Source organism: Penicillium cosmopolitanum, assembly GCF_028827165.1.
Source record: "Penicillium cosmopolitanum strain IBT 29677 chromosome Unknown utg000009l:1.0-9042332.0:1.0-9050551.0, whole genome shotgun sequence".
Taxonomy (NCBI): domain Eukaryota; kingdom Fungi; phylum Ascomycota; class Eurotiomycetes; order Eurotiales; family Aspergillaceae; genus Penicillium; species Penicillium cosmopolitanum.
Genome location: NW_026622679.1, coordinates 6,805,562 through 6,822,340, shown reverse-complemented (window position 1 = coordinate 6,822,340; position 16,779 = coordinate 6,805,562). Strand labels below are relative to the sequence as shown.

At 50.9% G+C, this 16,779-nt stretch overlaps 5 protein-coding genes across 5 annotated transcripts; 3 read left to right on the top strand and 2 right to left on the bottom strand.

Moving 5' to 3' along the window:
- Positions 1-43: 43 nt before the first annotated feature.
- Positions 44-2,357, bottom strand: N7509_010630 (Sec1 family protein; the record flags this gene model as incomplete). Its single annotated transcript, XM_056635267.1, has 4 exons — positions 44-1,534; positions 1,587-1,798; positions 2,038-2,233; positions 2,286-2,357. 4 exons carry the CDS (start codon positions 2,355-2,357, stop codon positions 44-46), a joined length of 1,971 nt encoding a protein of 656 aa, XP_056485887.1.
- A 463-nt stretch (positions 2,358-2,820) lies between these two features.
- On the top strand, positions 2,821-4,181 carry N7509_010629 (putative plasma membrane SNARE protein (Sec9); the record flags this gene model as incomplete). Its single annotated transcript, XM_056635266.1, has 2 exons — positions 2,821-4,059; positions 4,122-4,181. 2 exons carry the CDS (start codon positions 2,821-2,823, stop codon positions 4,179-4,181), a joined length of 1,299 nt encoding a protein of 432 aa, XP_056485886.1.
- Positions 4,182-4,871: 690 nt separating this feature from the next.
- On the top strand, positions 4,872-5,213 carry N7509_010628 (uncharacterized protein; the record flags this gene model as incomplete). Its single annotated transcript, XM_056635265.1, has 1 exon — positions 4,872-5,213. The coding sequence occupies one exon, from the start codon at positions 4,872-4,874 to the stop codon at positions 5,211-5,213; it is 342 nt and encodes a 113-aa protein (XP_056485885.1).
- Positions 5,214-5,416: 203 nt separating this feature from the next.
- Positions 5,417-6,478, top strand: N7509_010627 (uncharacterized protein; the record flags this gene model as incomplete). The annotated part of the gene is made up of 1 exon (XM_056635264.1): positions 5,417-6,478. The coding sequence occupies one exon, from the start codon at positions 5,417-5,419 to the stop codon at positions 6,476-6,478; it is 1,062 nt and encodes a 353-aa protein (XP_056485884.1).
- Positions 6,479-7,774: 1,296 nt separating this feature from the next.
- On the bottom strand, positions 7,775-8,996 carry N7509_010626 (C2H2-type zinc finger protein; the record flags this gene model as incomplete). The annotated part of the gene is made up of 3 exons (XM_056635263.1): positions 7,775-7,893; positions 7,988-8,466; positions 8,536-8,996. 3 exons carry the CDS (start codon positions 8,994-8,996, stop codon positions 7,775-7,777), a joined length of 1,059 nt encoding a protein of 352 aa, XP_056485883.1.
- Between the last annotated feature and the right edge of the window lie 7,783 nt (positions 8,997-16,779).

Sequence of the window (16,779 nt, the reverse complement as noted above, 5' to 3'; positions counted from 1 at the left end):
ATTCTAGATAGAACTAGATTTGAGGCCATGATGGATAGGTTATTTATTCCGTTTTGGCGAAGCTACCTTTCTCAATGGCAGCGTCCATCATACGGTCACCACTAATAACTCCCGTGGTACAAATAATAATTCTCCGACGCGGAGCCTCCTGGGCTGCGATAAACCGTAGCGCAGCAATCTCGGTGAAGGTAATGCCACCTAAGAAGAATACATAGACATTCTTCGGGCTGCTGTTTCCACTGATCGTCTGTCGGGCTCGAATAGCTTTGTCATCGCCCTTTTGAACGATACTGAATGTGGCACCACGAGCACTCTTGACCACGTCTTCGAACCCGAGCCAGCCGGGTGACGCCGCACTGGCGTTGTTTACTGTTGCAACCGGTGTACCATTCTTGATGAGGGACAGCATGTAAGGTTTTTGCAGAACGCATTGGACCAGCCGTACGCTGAGGGGAGCAAATCCACTGTAAACGTAGGAGACATCATTGGGTTCTTTCTCACTGACATCTTCAATCACCAGTCGTAGATTCTTTCGAAGATATCCGTAATTCGTCTTGGTGCCTGCCTGTGCACCAGATGTTGGGAGGAGCATAGCAGTAGCCGAGGACCGGGGTTGCAAGAGTTCCATCTTCTCCAGTGCCCAGAAAGTGAGGAGATGTTGATGACCGTAACCTTGCAGAACCTGTCTCTTGAAGTTCTCCAGGTCGCGGGGGCGCAGTCCACCGTTCATGCACGACTCCAGGCACAGCAATCGGAGTATATTTTTTAAAGGCACGTCTCGCGCAATAAGCTCTTCAATGTTCTCATGCTGATTCGTGGGGTCAATGCCTGCTGCGCTGTTCTGCTGGATCTCCAGCATCTTCTGGAAGGTCTCGGAGCGAGTCAACCTCATGATCTCCTCGGCAAGATTAGTATGAACCCGAAGGCTTTGGTGTTCTATTTGGTAAGTCGGTAACTTGTTAACGAACTCGCGGAGTTCGTGCGTAGACTTGGCCGAGTGGCGTGTCTCATATTCAGTTTCCAGGCGGCGGGCCACCCTGTGCAGGAGGTCGCCGACAATAACAAAATTGGCGTCTCGTAATTGATTGAATAATTGATCCGACGCATCGAGTTGAATCTTTCTCTTCAATCCTTGCTTGGCCTGCTGGGGTGTCTTGGATGATTCTTGAGCTTGTGGCCCTGAAGCCTGGCCGACGATACTAGTCTCCACTTCGGCTTGGTTGTTTTTGATGCCCACAAATTCATCTACCAAGCCCTCATATGTGAGTTGTGTTAGTAGTGGCGTTCCAAAATCGACTTCACGGTCGATGATGATCAGATTCTCCGTGTCAGCGCTTGGAAGAAGACCTCGCATGGAGGTATCGGCCAGTCCAGAGCTCTCTTCGGCATCCAGTTCCTTCCGCATCCGCAGCAGAAGGTCTGCTAGACGACGCGCATTATCGCCTTTGCCTACGATACGCGGAAAGTACCCGTGTCTCTGTTGGATTCCCATTAGTGCCTTGGCGGCATGGAAAATGCAGCCGGGGTCTTTATTCTAAGGGGGGTCAGCGAGGACTTCACAGCGCGGCAAGGGTTAAATCACTTACCAGATACAAGTCACCGAAGGCATCGTCTAATTCTAGTGATAAGATATCCTGTTCCAGCGGCAAGAAGTGGAGTGGGAACTCGACGATTGTGACATCTCCGATGATTCCCGCGCCTTCCAGGACGGCATTGCTTACGAGGGTGCGTCGAGGGGTGAGGAGAATAGAGAACTCATGCTGGACATTGCCATTGTTCTGTAGGCGTTTGATTTGTTCTAAAAGAGAGATGATGTTAGCTCAATCTGATGACTATCGATCGGCGGGCAACTTGATGAAAGCCAGATAAATGAGCGAAAAATGACCAGATTTCAATCTAGGGAGCGTAGGCCGAAGCCACAACCGATTACGTAGAGATGGAAGCTCATACGTAACTGCTGAATTCCCAACAAGACAGGGGGTGGGGGTAAAACGATGCAATGGCAGCAGACAGGAAAAGGGCGAAGAAGTCACGTACCTGCGACGGTCCGGATGTGGTGAGCCTTCTCACCACGAACCAAGAAGACGACATTGCGCTGCGACGAATCGATGTTTGCATTTTCCAACAGGAAGATCCGGTCTACGCCATACTGCTGCAGTTCGGAGAATTTGACGAAGAGGCCGACTGGACCTGCCAGCTCCTGACTGATGACGAGGTTCTTCTTTCCCCGAGCCTAGGCAGCATTAGCAGAGAGCTCGGGGATGGTAAGAGAGTACCGTACTCACGCCTTCAAGAAGGGCTAGCAGTTCCCTGCGGGCCTGATCTCTGCAATAGTCGGCATCTCCCTGGGGTGCCATCTGAGCGAGGAAAGGGGCGAAGTCAAGATGGGCGGAGAGTGGCAGTGACAGTGGCAGGCAACAAGCGAAAGCAGCCAAACCACCAAAAATAGCGTTGGGCGGAGAGGCGTAGCTGCTTTCTTTGGGACTAGCGGGAGGACGGGGCTGAGTCAGCTGTACTGATGTATGAATGCGGTAATCTGACCAAAATTGCCACTTTTTCTGCCTGTCACACCCGTCACGCTCTTATTTGTTGTATACGGCACATCCCATCGCCGCCGCTGCGCTCCCCTGAGGCGCCAATCAATTAATTCAATCGAAACATTTCTCGCCTCGCACTCCTCCCCTTCTCTTTCCCTTTAATTTCCTTTCCCCGTTTGATCAGCTGAATATCACATCCCATCACATCACCGAATCCCAGTCTTATTGATTCGTCTCAAAAGCGTCCTACCTCGAAAAATCCCACCTCATACCCGCCTGCGTCATGGGAATCTTCAAGAAATCCGATAAATCCGATGCCGACTCCGAAGAGTCCACCCGTCGTGGTCTTTTCGGTCGATCAAAGAACAAGAGCCCCGCGCAGTCTACCAACCCTTACGCCCAACCTGTCCCTCTCGATGCCTACACCAAGGCCAAGATCAACGCCGGTGTAGCTCCCCTCCCGGCGGGTGGCATGGGATCCCCCTCCCCCGCAGGAGGACCCCACGATATCCCAGGTGATAATAAGTACCAGGGAGGAGGATATACTCCCAACCGCTATGGTAACCAGGGAGGATATGGCAGTGACCGATTTGGCAGCGGAAGCGGGAGTTCTGGCGTTGGCGCCGGCGCCGGCGCCTCACGATATGGAGGCTATGGAGGTCTAGGCAGCACCGACCCCAACGATCCCAATGCCGATGCCGCTCGTAATGAGCTTTTCGGTGGTGGTGGTGGTGGTGGTGGTGGTGGTGGTGCCAGTAACGGTGGCCAAGAGACACCCCAATCTGGCGCCCCGCCTCCATACTCCAACGACCAGCCGACCAACTACGGTGGCGGCAGCAATGAGTACAGCATGGCCACCTACCAAGACCGACAGTTGACAGCGGAGGAAGAAGAGGAGGAACAGGTTCAGGCTACCAAGCAAGAAATGCGCTTCGTGAAACAGGGCGATGTTGCCTCCACCCGGAACGCCCTCCGTGTTGCAGCTCAGGCAGAGGAAACTGGTCGTTCAACTCTGGCCCGCCTGGGTGCACAGGGTGAGATGGTCCATGGCGCAGAGAAGAACCTGGACATGGCTTCAGTGGAGGGCCGTCTTGCGCAAGAAAAGGCTCGAGAATTGAAGACCCTCAACGGAAGCATGTTTGCTGTGCACGTGTCCAATCCGTTTACCAGCGCTTCGCGCCGCCGTGAGCGCGACGAGCGAATCCTCAACACGCACCGCGAGGAGCGTGATCAACGTACCGGAACCCGCAATGAAGCCTACCAGACCAATGCCCGTATGGACCGTGTCTTCCGTGATATCGACCGCGATGCGGCCAAGCAAAGCAAGGGCAAGAAGGCCAATGTCACCGAGCGAGCCAAGTACCAGTTCGAGGCCGACAGTGAGGATGAACAGATGGAAGACGAAATCGAACAGAACTTGGACCTGCTCGGTGGTGCCGCTGGCCGGCTGAACGGTCTTGCCAAGGCCACCGGCAAGGAGCTTGACGAGCAGAACCGTCACTTGGATCGTATTACTGGCAAGGTTAGTACTCGGAGACTTCCTTCATACTCCTTGACTATTTTTCTGACCAATTTCTTCTACAGAGCGACTACGTCGACGATCAGATTGCTATGAACCGGGCCAAGCTGGACCGCATCAATTAAATCCGAGCTATTCGGGAAGAGCTGGGACATGCCTGGTGCTGTACAGTTCACTTATCATCGACATCGACATTGACGTCGACCTCATGGGACGACCTCTCATCACGGATATTAATCACAAATAACGGCGTTCTGGGTGGTCGTTCATTTCTTCTGCATTTGGTGCCACTGCGGTGTTGCGCTGCGCTGGTGGGATGTTGGACCAGCCATTTAGACTATCAATTCAGTATCATAATTGTCACCCAATTTTCACATTCTCAGCGGTATTATCCTTCAGCGGTGTGTAGTAATCTAGGGAAAGCAATCCCAATCTATCAAGTTAATGTTCAAGTTCGAAGTCTGGTTAGTATGTCCACCTTTCCCGAGCCAAGACCAATTTTTACTACACTCGTTACAAGAATATCTGAGTTGGAATTTAATCACAGTATTAACAGCTACGATTGTGCACACCACATTCTATAGGCTTCGTCGACTTCAAAGGTCCAAATGCACCTTCAACTTGAAGTTGCAGCCAACGGAACGTGACTCTCCGTCCGCGGGGGAGGTGTGGGGCTTCCCCGGACGGTAACTCTCCGACATCACTTACAATTTCAGAAGTATAAAACTTATATAAATTCAACTCGCTGCACCTCAGCGAGTTCAATTCACAGAAATCCAAGATTCAATCATAAACCTTCCTCTTTAATCTTCATCATGACTGTGAGTATCCCCGCATCCTGCGACATCCTCGTCATAGGCAGCGGCAACGCAGGCTTCTCCGCCGCCCTCTCTGCTGCCCAAACAAACCCAGCAGCAGACATAGTCCTAATCGACAAATGTCCCTCAACCTGGGCCGGCGGCAACAGCTACTTTACCGCAGGAGCCTTTCGCACCGTGCACAATGGTCTACCCGATCTCCTTCCACTGGTAAACAACCTCGACAGTCCCGAGAAAGCCAACCGAATCGACATGCCCATCTACTCCGAAGCAAACTTCACCCACGACCTAAACCGCATGACAAACGGCCGCACAGATCCTGCCCAGCAAATATCTTAGTCCAAGACTCGCGCAGTGCTATCGCCTGGCTGGCGCAGAACGGCGTTCGCTTCCAGTTATCCTTCAATCGCCAAGCATACGAAGTAGACAACCGCATCAAGTTCTGGGGCGGTCTTGCGCTGAAAACGGAAGATGGCGGCAAAGGTCTGGTTGAGGATCATATCCGTGCCGCGAAGAAGAATGGTGTAAAGATCTTCTTCGATATGGCCGTGACCAAACTTCTCACGGACTCGTCCTCGGGAACTGACGCTGTCATCGGTGTTGAAGTTCACCATCGCGCCAATTCCAGTACCAGTGCTAGCAACCCACCTCCAAGAACCCAGGATGCAAAGTTCACCATTCGCGCCAAAGCCGTCATTCTCGCAGCCGGGGGCTTCGAAGCAAACCCTCAACTCCGAGCACAATATCTCGGACCCGGTTGGGACGCAGCACGAGTCCGGGGAACACCCTATAACACCGGTGATCTACTCCAGATAGCGCAGCGAGACGTTGCCGCAAAGGCCGTCGGTAATTGGTCCGGGTGTCACAGTGTAGCCTGGGACGCCGATGCGCCTGCTCACGGCGGAGACCGGGGTGTATCGAACGAGTTCACGAAATCGGGATATCCGCTTGGGATAATGGTGAATCGGGACGGAGAAAGATTCGTCGATGAAGGGTCCGATATGCGCAATTACACGTATGCGATGATTGGGCGGCGGATTCTGGCGCAGCCGGGTCAGGTTGCGTTTCAGGTTTGGGATGCGCGGACGACGGGGTGGTTACGGGAGGAGGAGTATAGGGCTTCTGTGACGAAACATTTGGTTGGGAATAGTGTTGAGGAATTGGCGGATCGGTGTGTGGAGGCTGGATTGACTGGTCGAGAAAGGTTTCTGGATACCCTGGCTGAATATAATGCTGCGGTTAAACCGGGGAAGAAGTGGGATCCTGCTGTTAAGGATGGGGTTAGTACAACGGGTTTGGTCGTGCCGAAGTCGAATTGGGCGTTGCCGATTGATCAGGCGCCGTTTTTAGCTGTGAAAGTGACTTCTGGTATTACTTTTACCTTTGGGGGACTGGCTGTTAATCCGGAGACGGCGGCTGTGGTTTCGGAGACGACAGGGCGGGAGGTGCCTGGGCTGTATTGTGTTGGGGAGATGCTTGGTGGTCTTTTCCATGATAATTATCCCGGAGGAAGCGGGTTGACTTCGGGTGCTGTGTTTGGACGACGGGCTGGACGAGCTGCGGCGATGAGTCTTGGGACAGCCAGGGCTGTTAGTAGGCTATAAGAGTATAAGTATTATACTACTAGTATAGAACTAGTGCTAGCAGATAAAAACAATCCGTTTAGGGTGGGCAGAACTGCGGTGGTAATGACGATATCTCATTAAAGGACGTGATTATAATAAACCCGTTATAATACTACTAGTACATAGAACCCTCAGAACGCCTTAATAGAATGAATGCTAGTGGTAAAACTGATTTCGAAAACTACTATCAACAGCCCTGGGGTCAGTCATCTTTAGAGCTTGACGAAGGGAGAGTGGAGTGTTATAATAGGGATCAGATGTTCACTAAAGCGTTCAATTGTTTATTAGACAATAGTTTTTACTATAGCGACTGTAGTGGAATACACCAGCGGCCTTGATATCACAACAGAGGTCCGCCAGGTTCACCGAAAGGTAAATATAAAAACAACCACTCTCACACCAATGCCACGGGTATCAAACCAACACCAAATCCCAAACTGTACACACGGTACGATTGAAACACAGTAGAGCCGGCGGAGGAAGGAACAGACAGAAAGGAGAGTTGGAAGCACATTCGCAGACACGACTCAGCAGACAGGAAAAGGGAGGAGAAATTGAATAAAAGGCTCTAGACCATGCGAGACAGATGCAAGGTGAAGAATATTAAGAGAAGAAAAAAACGGTGGCCTGCTGTGGAGGTGGAGGAAAGATGAAGGTAAAAATGAAGAGAAGAAAAGAAAAAAAAAAGACGGTAGGAAATACCCCACAAAAGAAAACATCGCATCATCACAAGCCCATTGGTATCGAAAAAGCACAAGGTGACTCCCAGGTCTAGCGAAAGAATAAGAAAAAAAATGTAAACCATGAACGCAAACCAGCCGGCACCTCTATGGTCATAACTTGGGGGGTAATAGAAACGAAAATAGGCGACAAAAAAGACAAGCATCAAAATAAAGCTCTCTCTTTTCGCAGCCCCTGAGGTAATAAAAAGAGAATCCACGGTCACAGACCCATGTGTTGGGTATGAGATGATTCTCCCGACACCCGATCGGGAGGTTGAGATGAGAATGTAGGAGATAAAAAGGGGCGGGTGAAGATGAGGTCCAAGCTGTTGTACAAGGATTGCCATCTGAAATGGCCAGCCAATGCAGTTGGCCAGGTCAATTCCAGACGGAAGACGGCTGTGGCGGGAGGTGTGGATAATTTGGCGAAAGGATTGAGGCCATGGAGTCAGGGGCACCCGGGGAAGGGGGGAAAAGAGAGCGCGCCGAAAGGAAAGCAGGTTCATTCGTCGCAGAATTGAAAAATTTCAAGATTATGCACTTGATGCGTAATCTACTCATCCTCATCGGGGGAGCCGGTGTCCTTCTCGCCCTTGTGGACCTTCTTGTGTCGGCGCAAGTTTGAGACAACGGAGAAGTGTCGCCCGCAACCTTCCACATCACACGCGAATGCTGTAAACTGGGTTAGTGTCAAGTTTTATATTTTTATTTTGTTTTATTCCTCTCTTTTTGAAAGAGAGAAAAATTGTGGTGGGTAAAAACTCACGCTTCTCGCCGGTGTGGCTGTACATGTGTGTTTGCAATGAAGATGGGCGAGTGAATCGCTTATCGCAGACCTTGCACTTGTGCTTCTTCTGGGTGTTGGAGGGCATCTTGGAGCTGAATTGGCTCATCATAGACTGGGGTCCTGGGGGTGCGCTTCCAGCCAGGAGGCTGGTTGGCCGGGGAAGAGTACGCGACTCATAGGACTCGGATGTTGTGGAGCTGTAGTCGGTCACGGAGGAGTCGACAGAGCCAACGGAGGCGCTGTAGTAAGGGTAGTTGCTACCCGAGGAGATCGACGAGGCAGATGAGTGAGTGGAGGGGAATCCGTAGGAATCAGCGGATCCTCGAGTCCCGCGAGGTCCGTAGATGTTTCGGGGGGTCAAATCCTGGCTGAGCGCCACCATTCCACGGCTAGCGTCGAGGGCATCACCAAAGGTGGGAGTGGGCGCGGGTGGTTGCGAAGAGCCGACGCGAGCATCTCTATAGGGTCAAGGGTCAGAAATGAGGGAAATCCGCGAGTATGCGATCGTGATCGGTTTGGGGACTTACGAGTGAGAAATGCGACGAGCGTCTTGTGATTGGGGGTGAATTGGGGCGTAGCTGACTGGCGCATAGCTGGGCGGCGCAAAGCTGCTCATGGGGGGAGCAGTGGTGTATGAGGGAGCTTGCTCAAAGGTTGTGCGTGGCACATCATGTTGCAGACCCATCACCTCAGGACCATATCCAGTGGTTGTGTAGTTGCTGGCGGGCACGAGGGAGGGCGCGGAGACGGGGATGTTGGGGTAAGGAATCGACATGGCGGCCGCTCGGCCAACTTCCTCTTGCTTCACCGAGTTGACGGGAATGCTGGCGCTGTTACCCATCGAAGTCGCGTAGACTGGAGGCGTCGCGTGCGAAGTAGTATGCGCGGCAGCCCAAGGGTCTGTGAATTGGGGAGGAGTGTGATGATAGACATTGTCGAAGCTCATGCCGCCATATGGGCGGTTTTGGTTTTCCATTACCATCGTCATTGAGGGTGGTGTGTATGTGAGTGTATCGTTGTCGCGCGCCGAATTTCTTCAAGATAGACAGGAACAAGGGGAGTGGTGGAAGTTGAAGTGATCGACTGTTGATGATCCAAGAGGGGGAGGGTAAAGAGTAGAGATGTAAAGAGAGAGAGAGAGAGAGAGTATCAGGTAGAAGAAAGGGTGAAAGGAGCAAGTGATAAGCAGAAGATCCCCTTATTTCTTAATTATTTTTTTGGATCGATCAGGAGGGAAGAGAAAAAGGCAGTCTGGGGAAAGGGGATCGGCGAAGCTTAAGAAGGGACAAACATCGACAGGACTAGAGTAAAGTACTCTTGTACTCTAGTAGGACCACTACTAGTACTAGCAAGAGATGTGAGGCACGATAACTCCAAGAGCCACTGACGACGGTTGCAGATCCTCGAAACACTTTTAGTACATGTACTCGTAATTTTACCTTTTCCCTGGGGATCCACTATTCTTTTTTATTTTATTTGATTTGATTTGTATTTTCTTTCCCTTTTTTTATTTTCCCTTATTTTATTCTATTTTATTTTATCTTGCAGGATTGGAGGCATTGCTTAGTGCCAAATGTGGCTCTCTTCTTGTCTTCTTCTACCTAGGGAACCAGTTCCTCGGACCCTCTTCAACGAGATATACTGTTCTACTTCTACTCGTACTATTTGGTTTGATTGTTGCTTACTCTTGATATGACGATGATCTCGGGCTTTTTTGTAACATCCTCTCGTCATCAAAAATCAATAAATCCCCCATTCGAGATGCACCTATTAGGTTGAAGAATGGAAGATCGAGAGAACCCATCTGATTTAGACGCGCTGCAAAGAATGTAATGTAATGTTAATGTGCCGGTTCCTGTATGGAGTCCCATTGCTCCCTCCCATCGTGAAGTATTCAAGTTTCCAGAACCAAAGAACCAAAGAACGACAGTGATAGAGAACCAGAGAACCGAAGAACCCACGACTTCGGCATCCATCCCAGTCAAACTCTCCGGGATCGGACAGAATTCGACAAATTGGCTAAATCATACGAAAAGGGGAACCATCATGGGACCCAAAAAGCAGTCGGTGACCTCAGAGCCCGCTAAAAAGGGGAGAGAGAAGGAGGGGGGGCAAAGGAAAGTCCACGCTTGACTTTCTGTTGGAGTGGAGCATCGAGGGACGGGCAGGAAGAGAATGTCCAGCACAGTGTGGAATGCCTCTTGAATGGACCATCTCTGCCGTGTCGGCGGGGCCCGCTAAACGCAAAGAGGGAAAAAGGAGAAAAAGAAAAGGGACGCCAAGAAATAAACTCACGATGCAGCGACCAAGGTTCGCCCTGACTGTGTTTCAAGGCGGCGGGGATGGTGATCCCATACGTCAAAGGGTATACCCGTTGGCGTGGGGGGTCGGGGGGCTTTTCTAGTATGTCTTGGAGTGATTACTTTCTATATTTGATTGGTTGATAGAAGAAGAAGAGAGAGAATAGATACAAATAAGGAAAATCTGGAATAAAACTACCCCGTACGAAGGAAGTAATTTAAATTCATTTTGAATACAAAGAATAAATCCCAAAAAGTGAAGCTTGAACCCCCAGGTTAGGGTTACGCCTCTCAAGGCAAACCCAAATGTGGGAGTAGTCCTGGAGGGGGAGGGGAGGTCCACGGGGGGGACAACTTTGGGCAGCCCATTATTGGTGCAGGGAGAGGACCCTCCCGGAGGCAAAAAGGCAAAAACCGGGCCAAAAGGGAAAAATCAAATGGGAAATAAAAGAAGAAAATTGGAGAAATACCAAATGGAACCAAATGACGATTCTCACGCAGGGCGTTCAGCCATGTACAGGACAATTAGTACTGCATGTGGGATAGCGAGGGAGAGGAGGCCTTTGACACGGGCCATCTTAGGCTTAGCGTGGGAGGCGACCTTACTTCACCTGTTGACTTTATTTGATTTGATTTGGTTTGGTTTGATTTCTTTTCTTTTTTGGGGGTAGTGCCGTGGTGCCATTGGAAGTATACTGATTGACTCCATGCCTCTGTGTGTGTTCGGGACGAAATCGCATTACCCAGCATTATCGATTCGATAGCCTGTGCATTATTGACGCCTACATTCTCCTCTCCTCTCTCGTTCTCTTGAGGAATTTCCCAGCCAATGGGTAAAAATGCGCATGATGACGACGGTTTTTTGACACCCACGCGCAAGAACCCCTGTTTCGTCCCAGTCCCAGCCTTACTCCAGCTCAGGACCCAGTCGACACCTCATGGTGGGGATAGATCAATGATAGAATGTATGTGCTGTATGTATGTGCTCTGTACTACTGTATATGGTCGGGGTTGGGAATGTTCGCATCGAACACCACTCTTAAATGGCAAATTGTAAACTCGTGCTCCATACTCCGTACTCCGTGAACTTCGAGACTTTACCCGCCTTCACTCAATCAAGATATTCCGTACTCCATACGGAGTACCTAGGTATACGAGATGGGCTTCCGCCGATTACATAACAATGCTCCTCCTCACGCGGAGGTGTATGTACTACTACTACATACATACTTCCTACTATGTACAAAATACATGACTATAGATGGATTCCTCTGCAGAGCCGGGTCCTCGTCCTTTCGGCACCATGCGACCTGTATCACTTAGCCGTGCAACCTGCGACCGGGGGTCTGGGTAAAGTGTGTCATTCATTCCTCGTATCTCGGAGCCCTCAGCTGAACAACGACGTCAGAGAGCGGACCAGCACATCCCGCCATGGGGACATTAGCGGCGCGGCTCCTGCAATAGCGCGGCAGATGCGAGCGCTACCCAGGATCGGACACATCACAGTGGAGGACCGAGCAAATCGCGCCCCTCCTTCCAGCTACTCCGTACTCTTCTCGATGTCGAGGTGGTCGAGGTCGAGTTCGAGTTCGAGGCTACAATGGCGATATCCACGCTGATTCAAAAAGGTGGAGCTCTTTTTGATCGATGCCAACTGCTAAACCCGAGACTAGTATTTCCCCCTCTTCTCCCCCCCCGCTAAGCTTCTCGATCACAAGGAGATGAGCCGAGGGAGGCTGAAGAAGCCCCTCCTACGAGTAGTTAAACTTTACACCTTACTAATTCCGGTAGTGGTGGTTCTCTTCAACGAACAATTTATCGTCGGAATTCTTCGCCGGAGTATAACCCATTCACTTTCCTACGGTCCCATGGCTTCTCATTTGAGACAAGAGAGGAGTCTTGAGTCTTGGGATCCTCCGGGCTTCTCGGGAACCACCGCCACTGCGGAGAGCTGCTCGGAAATTCACCTGTCGGATCCACGGACTGGCAAGCCTCGCCCAGGTGATTTTTACTCGTAATTTCCTTCTCCGCATTCCACCCAACCCAAAATTCAAAAAAAAATACCGTCGCCCACGTCCCACGGTGGCCGGATGATCCATGGTTAGGCGGTTTTCTAGAAAAGCCAAATGTTAAGAAAGATAGAAAATGAAGTTAGATACAACCATCCCACGCCGAACGGCAGTTCGTTTCTCAGATTAAAACCCGGCGTGGGTTTGCCGCATGCGGTAGACTTCAATGTCGTGCCCATGGGTCTGGGAAGTTGTTCCTCGAGGATAACCGTGGGTCCCTACGATCCCGTGTGAATGGTCAGAGTTCGTGGGAGGCGGTGGTTCGACTCCAAATCCTAAATTCTAAATGCTGAAAACCATACTCCGTACTCGTGGGCCCTAGTACTACTAGTTTTTGACTCCCGGATCATAATCCGGAGATGGCAGAATTCGACAAATCCTCCCGCTATTCCGAACGGCAAAACGGAGATGAGCCATTCGGAGGAGCAAACCCTTCATGTACTAGTAGGGGTGATTTTGTTCGAAGGCCAGGCTCGGACTTTAGCTGGGTTGGGCAACGATCGGTTCAGTGGGATACACACACATATCGTGGTAGGAACGAAACGGGCCATAGTTAAGACAATAGTATAGCAGACGCGGGAGCGCGGAAGGAAGAGTATGTGTCTGGTCCGGGTCTTTTTGATGGAGTGCAATTTCATTTGGCCCCGTTTCGAGGCTCGACCTGGAAAAACAAGCACCCAAGCTGCTGTCTTGCCCCCTTTTCCTATGCCGTGTCTGGTCCACTAGACTCACCGAGCTACGTCAGATTCTTGTTTTGCTACAGATGGAGTCCTCCTCGGAGGGTTGTGCTTTAGTTGACTGCCAGTTGAGTAGTAACTACCTAGTTGGGAAGGGTGAGGGCATGACAGATATGGCTTGGTAGGGATTTGTGCCCAATTGAGTGGAGAGTGACGAAAGCCTCCCGGTTTCACCTGTTGCTGAAACCAATGTATCCCCGACGATATTTACCCCCCGGCGCTTGTAATCTCCAACTTTCTCCCCTGAAGAGAGGACATTTTTGATGCCGACGGTTGGGTAACAACCGCCATGGGAAGACGGAGGCAGCCGGATGGGCAGGGTACCAAGGACATACAGAGACGATCGCGAATCCGCAAAGTGTATCTCCGAACCATCGCTCCACCCACCATCAAGACAGAAAACGGAGGCCCAAGCTTATGACACGGGAGATGTGGGGCAGTCGTGGATGTTGTCTCTGTCGAGGAAGAGCGAGAACGCGGTTGACCGCTTCTTGGCCTCAATAGAGAGTGGGAGTCGAAGTGGGAGTGGGAGGGGTAACACGGCACAGAAATGATTTGATTTGGGATTCTTGTTTTTATTTTTCCCTTTCTCTGATTTGCATGTCATTTTTCCATCATGCCTATGATTATGACGCGTTACTGGAAATGGCCAGCATAACGCTTGGCCCAGTGCGGTGTTGGACACATGTTGACTTTCCGAGGAACGCGCCAAAATACATGTCAGACTCCGGTGCTGCCCCAAGTCCTTCTCTCCTCTCCTCTCCTCTCCTCTCCTCTCCCATCGAACTTCACGGTTATGCACGGTTACTCGTAGGATTGTCGAGAGGGGAAAAAAGAAAAGGGCGGTCAGCACCGCTGAATTGTCGGAGAAATCATCCCCATTTCCCCAGACCAATTGCCGGTTTGTGTATGTACTCGGTACGAGTACTGCAGATTGACTTCGTCGAGAGTTTCGAAGATTGAGAATATATGTGGTTCGATTCTTCATGCTCCATATAGCACTACGTAGATGAATTCGACCATCAGATAACAAAGATCGCTGGATATACAATGACATCGACGATCCAAACGCCAATCATCCAGGAACCACGCCTCCTAGGGCAAACCATCCTGGTTCATCTGTCATCTGCACGGGGCTCCGATCTTGGCGGTGTCCACACGGCAGATCGTCCGCGATTGTCCTCTAAATTCAAGGTTGACTTTGTCTCATGTGCTAGTATTGCGCATCTGGAGAGGGAGGGGGTGAGGGGAGGGTTAACGTTGCATTTTTGCATTTACAACTCATGACACTTACTGGAATCTTCAATCTCTTACGGAGTCAATGCTTCTTTGCATCCTTCCGCGTCATCTAGCTATTGATGTTTCTATAGATAGAAAGAAAGGAAATTACCATAACCACATTATCACCAGAGAAGTTTGAAACGTTCAAGAGAACCGCACACCTGGTGCGATCCACCTTGGTATGGAGAACGAGTAGACTGGCTAAATGGTAATTTCCCCCCCCCCCCTGAAAAGGAAAGGAGGAGCTTTGGATAAACGGTGATTGGTGGGTGGAACATTACACCCGATACCGGCCCCCCGTTCACTCTCCCACGAGAGAAAAGAAAAAAAGTAAAAAAGTAAAAGAAAAGAAAAAGGGCTAGTGACTGCCATTGGCGCACTAATGGGATGGGCTTGGGGTTTATCCGCCGTAGTTTAACTGGGTTCCGCACGGATCAGAGGAGTCCCACCACATTCTTGTTTGTGCAGAAGTTACCCACTGGTGAACTAGTCTCAAATTTGGTTAGTTGGTCTCCACTTTAGGACGGCAGATAGTCGATAGCCGACCTTGGCAGTGTGGGATCGACCAATTGACACCGATGCTTAGCAGTGCCCCATCAGGAGCTGACGCGTCTGTCCCGTGCAGTGTTGTCTTGGTCAACGTGGTATGTCTCGAGGAGGCGACTTTTCTCCTGTCCCAAAGTCGAGAGTTCCTGGGCTCGAGGAGATTTTTGTGCTATTTTTGTTTAGGTACGAGTACAGCTGCATCCATGTACGGATACATGATGCACAGGTACTGTTTTCATGCAGTCATCTATACTGTATACGATTCGTATACATCAACCTCTACCCTTTAGCACATCCCTGCAAGCCATGTTCAGCCATGACGTCGAGGCGCAGCTAGTCCCCCGCAAAAGCCCGTTGGCCCCTCTTCCCTCTTGCAAAGAACAATCCCTGTCTTCGATCCTGAGGGCTCCGCTGTTGCCGCTAGGTACAACACTGCCACTCTCAGGGTCAACGCTAAGGACACCTGAAACGCCGGGGGCTGACGCCCGTGGAGCAGAACCGCTGTTCCCCGAACCATCCACTTTTGGCTCTTTTCTTCTTCCGGACTCTCACCCACAAACCCCCAACCGTTCGAGATCGAAATGGGCCACTTCGGGTCTAACATCGAGAGCAGGATTCCGTCCAGAGCAGAAACCTCTAATTTCCCCCTTTGGGCATTACGTATGTTCCGATATTGCCATTTCCGAGGTTCTTTTCCGATGGAGAGATCCTTCGTCGGTCCCCATCTCCCATCTCCCAATCCCCGTTCCATTCTTTCTTCGCGCGGTCCTGCCTTGTCCGTACCAACGGAGTACTTCGGGTTCCCGTGATTCGAAGCTTAGATAGCCTTTGGAGATATGGTGTGAGTGATGGTGGCTGCTGGTGGCTGCTGGATGACCCCGCCACCAAAAGTTTGGTCCAAAGAAAACAAACCAATAATCCTTCCCTAAAGTTTACTGTACTTTCATTTAACGCCTCCCCAAAGTTACGGTGTGCGCTGTGCTTTTTTCTTCTTCCCATCTGACCTTCACTGAACTCAGGGCTCCTTGATCCTCACAAAATATACTCGTAGCTCCTCATCCATCCCCAGTACCCGGATCAAGCTTCCCCTGGTAAAGCTGCACTTGCAGAAAGTGGAGTGCTTATGTCCTTGGCAGATGTCACTGGCAGGCATCGGGGAGCTAAACCCATGCGACCCGGGGCCCTGAGTGCCCTAACTGCCCTCACAGCCCTGGAGGGAAGGGGGCGGGCGACTTTGGATGGGATGGGATGACATCTGAAAAGGATGCACCAACCTGAGCCAGGGTGGGCACGCCCCAAGGGCGATCCACCAAACGCGCCGCCCCCTCGCCGAATCGACCAGGCGACGTCTCGTATGTCGCTCTGCACTCGGACTCATATGTAGTCAAGCAAGAGTCGTTGTACGCGATGCAGGGTCTCCGGTCCCTTGCAAATGAAACCATTTACAATGTTGTCTATTCTAACCTAGTTCAACGAGCTATGCTTGTATTTCAGCCAATCTATATCCTCTTAGTAGTATACAGTAGCCCAAAACATCGACCATACTCGTATCTCATACATAGTCCCAGCTGTCTGGAACTATTCGCGACCGGTCGAGGATAGCACCATAGCACCCACACATTCATTGTAAGGAAAACCTGACCGAGTTCCACCTGCATTGTTGATTCAGGACCAATCATTCAGAGCGCAACCCTTCTCCCCAATCCATGATCCCTGCCCTCTTGCGCAATATTCCCTGCCCAATCCGATCTTATTGGCTCTGCATGCTCGATGCTCCCCGGAGAACTTCTCACATGAACCCGCGGTATCTCGCATACATACATGGCTTGACAGGTACA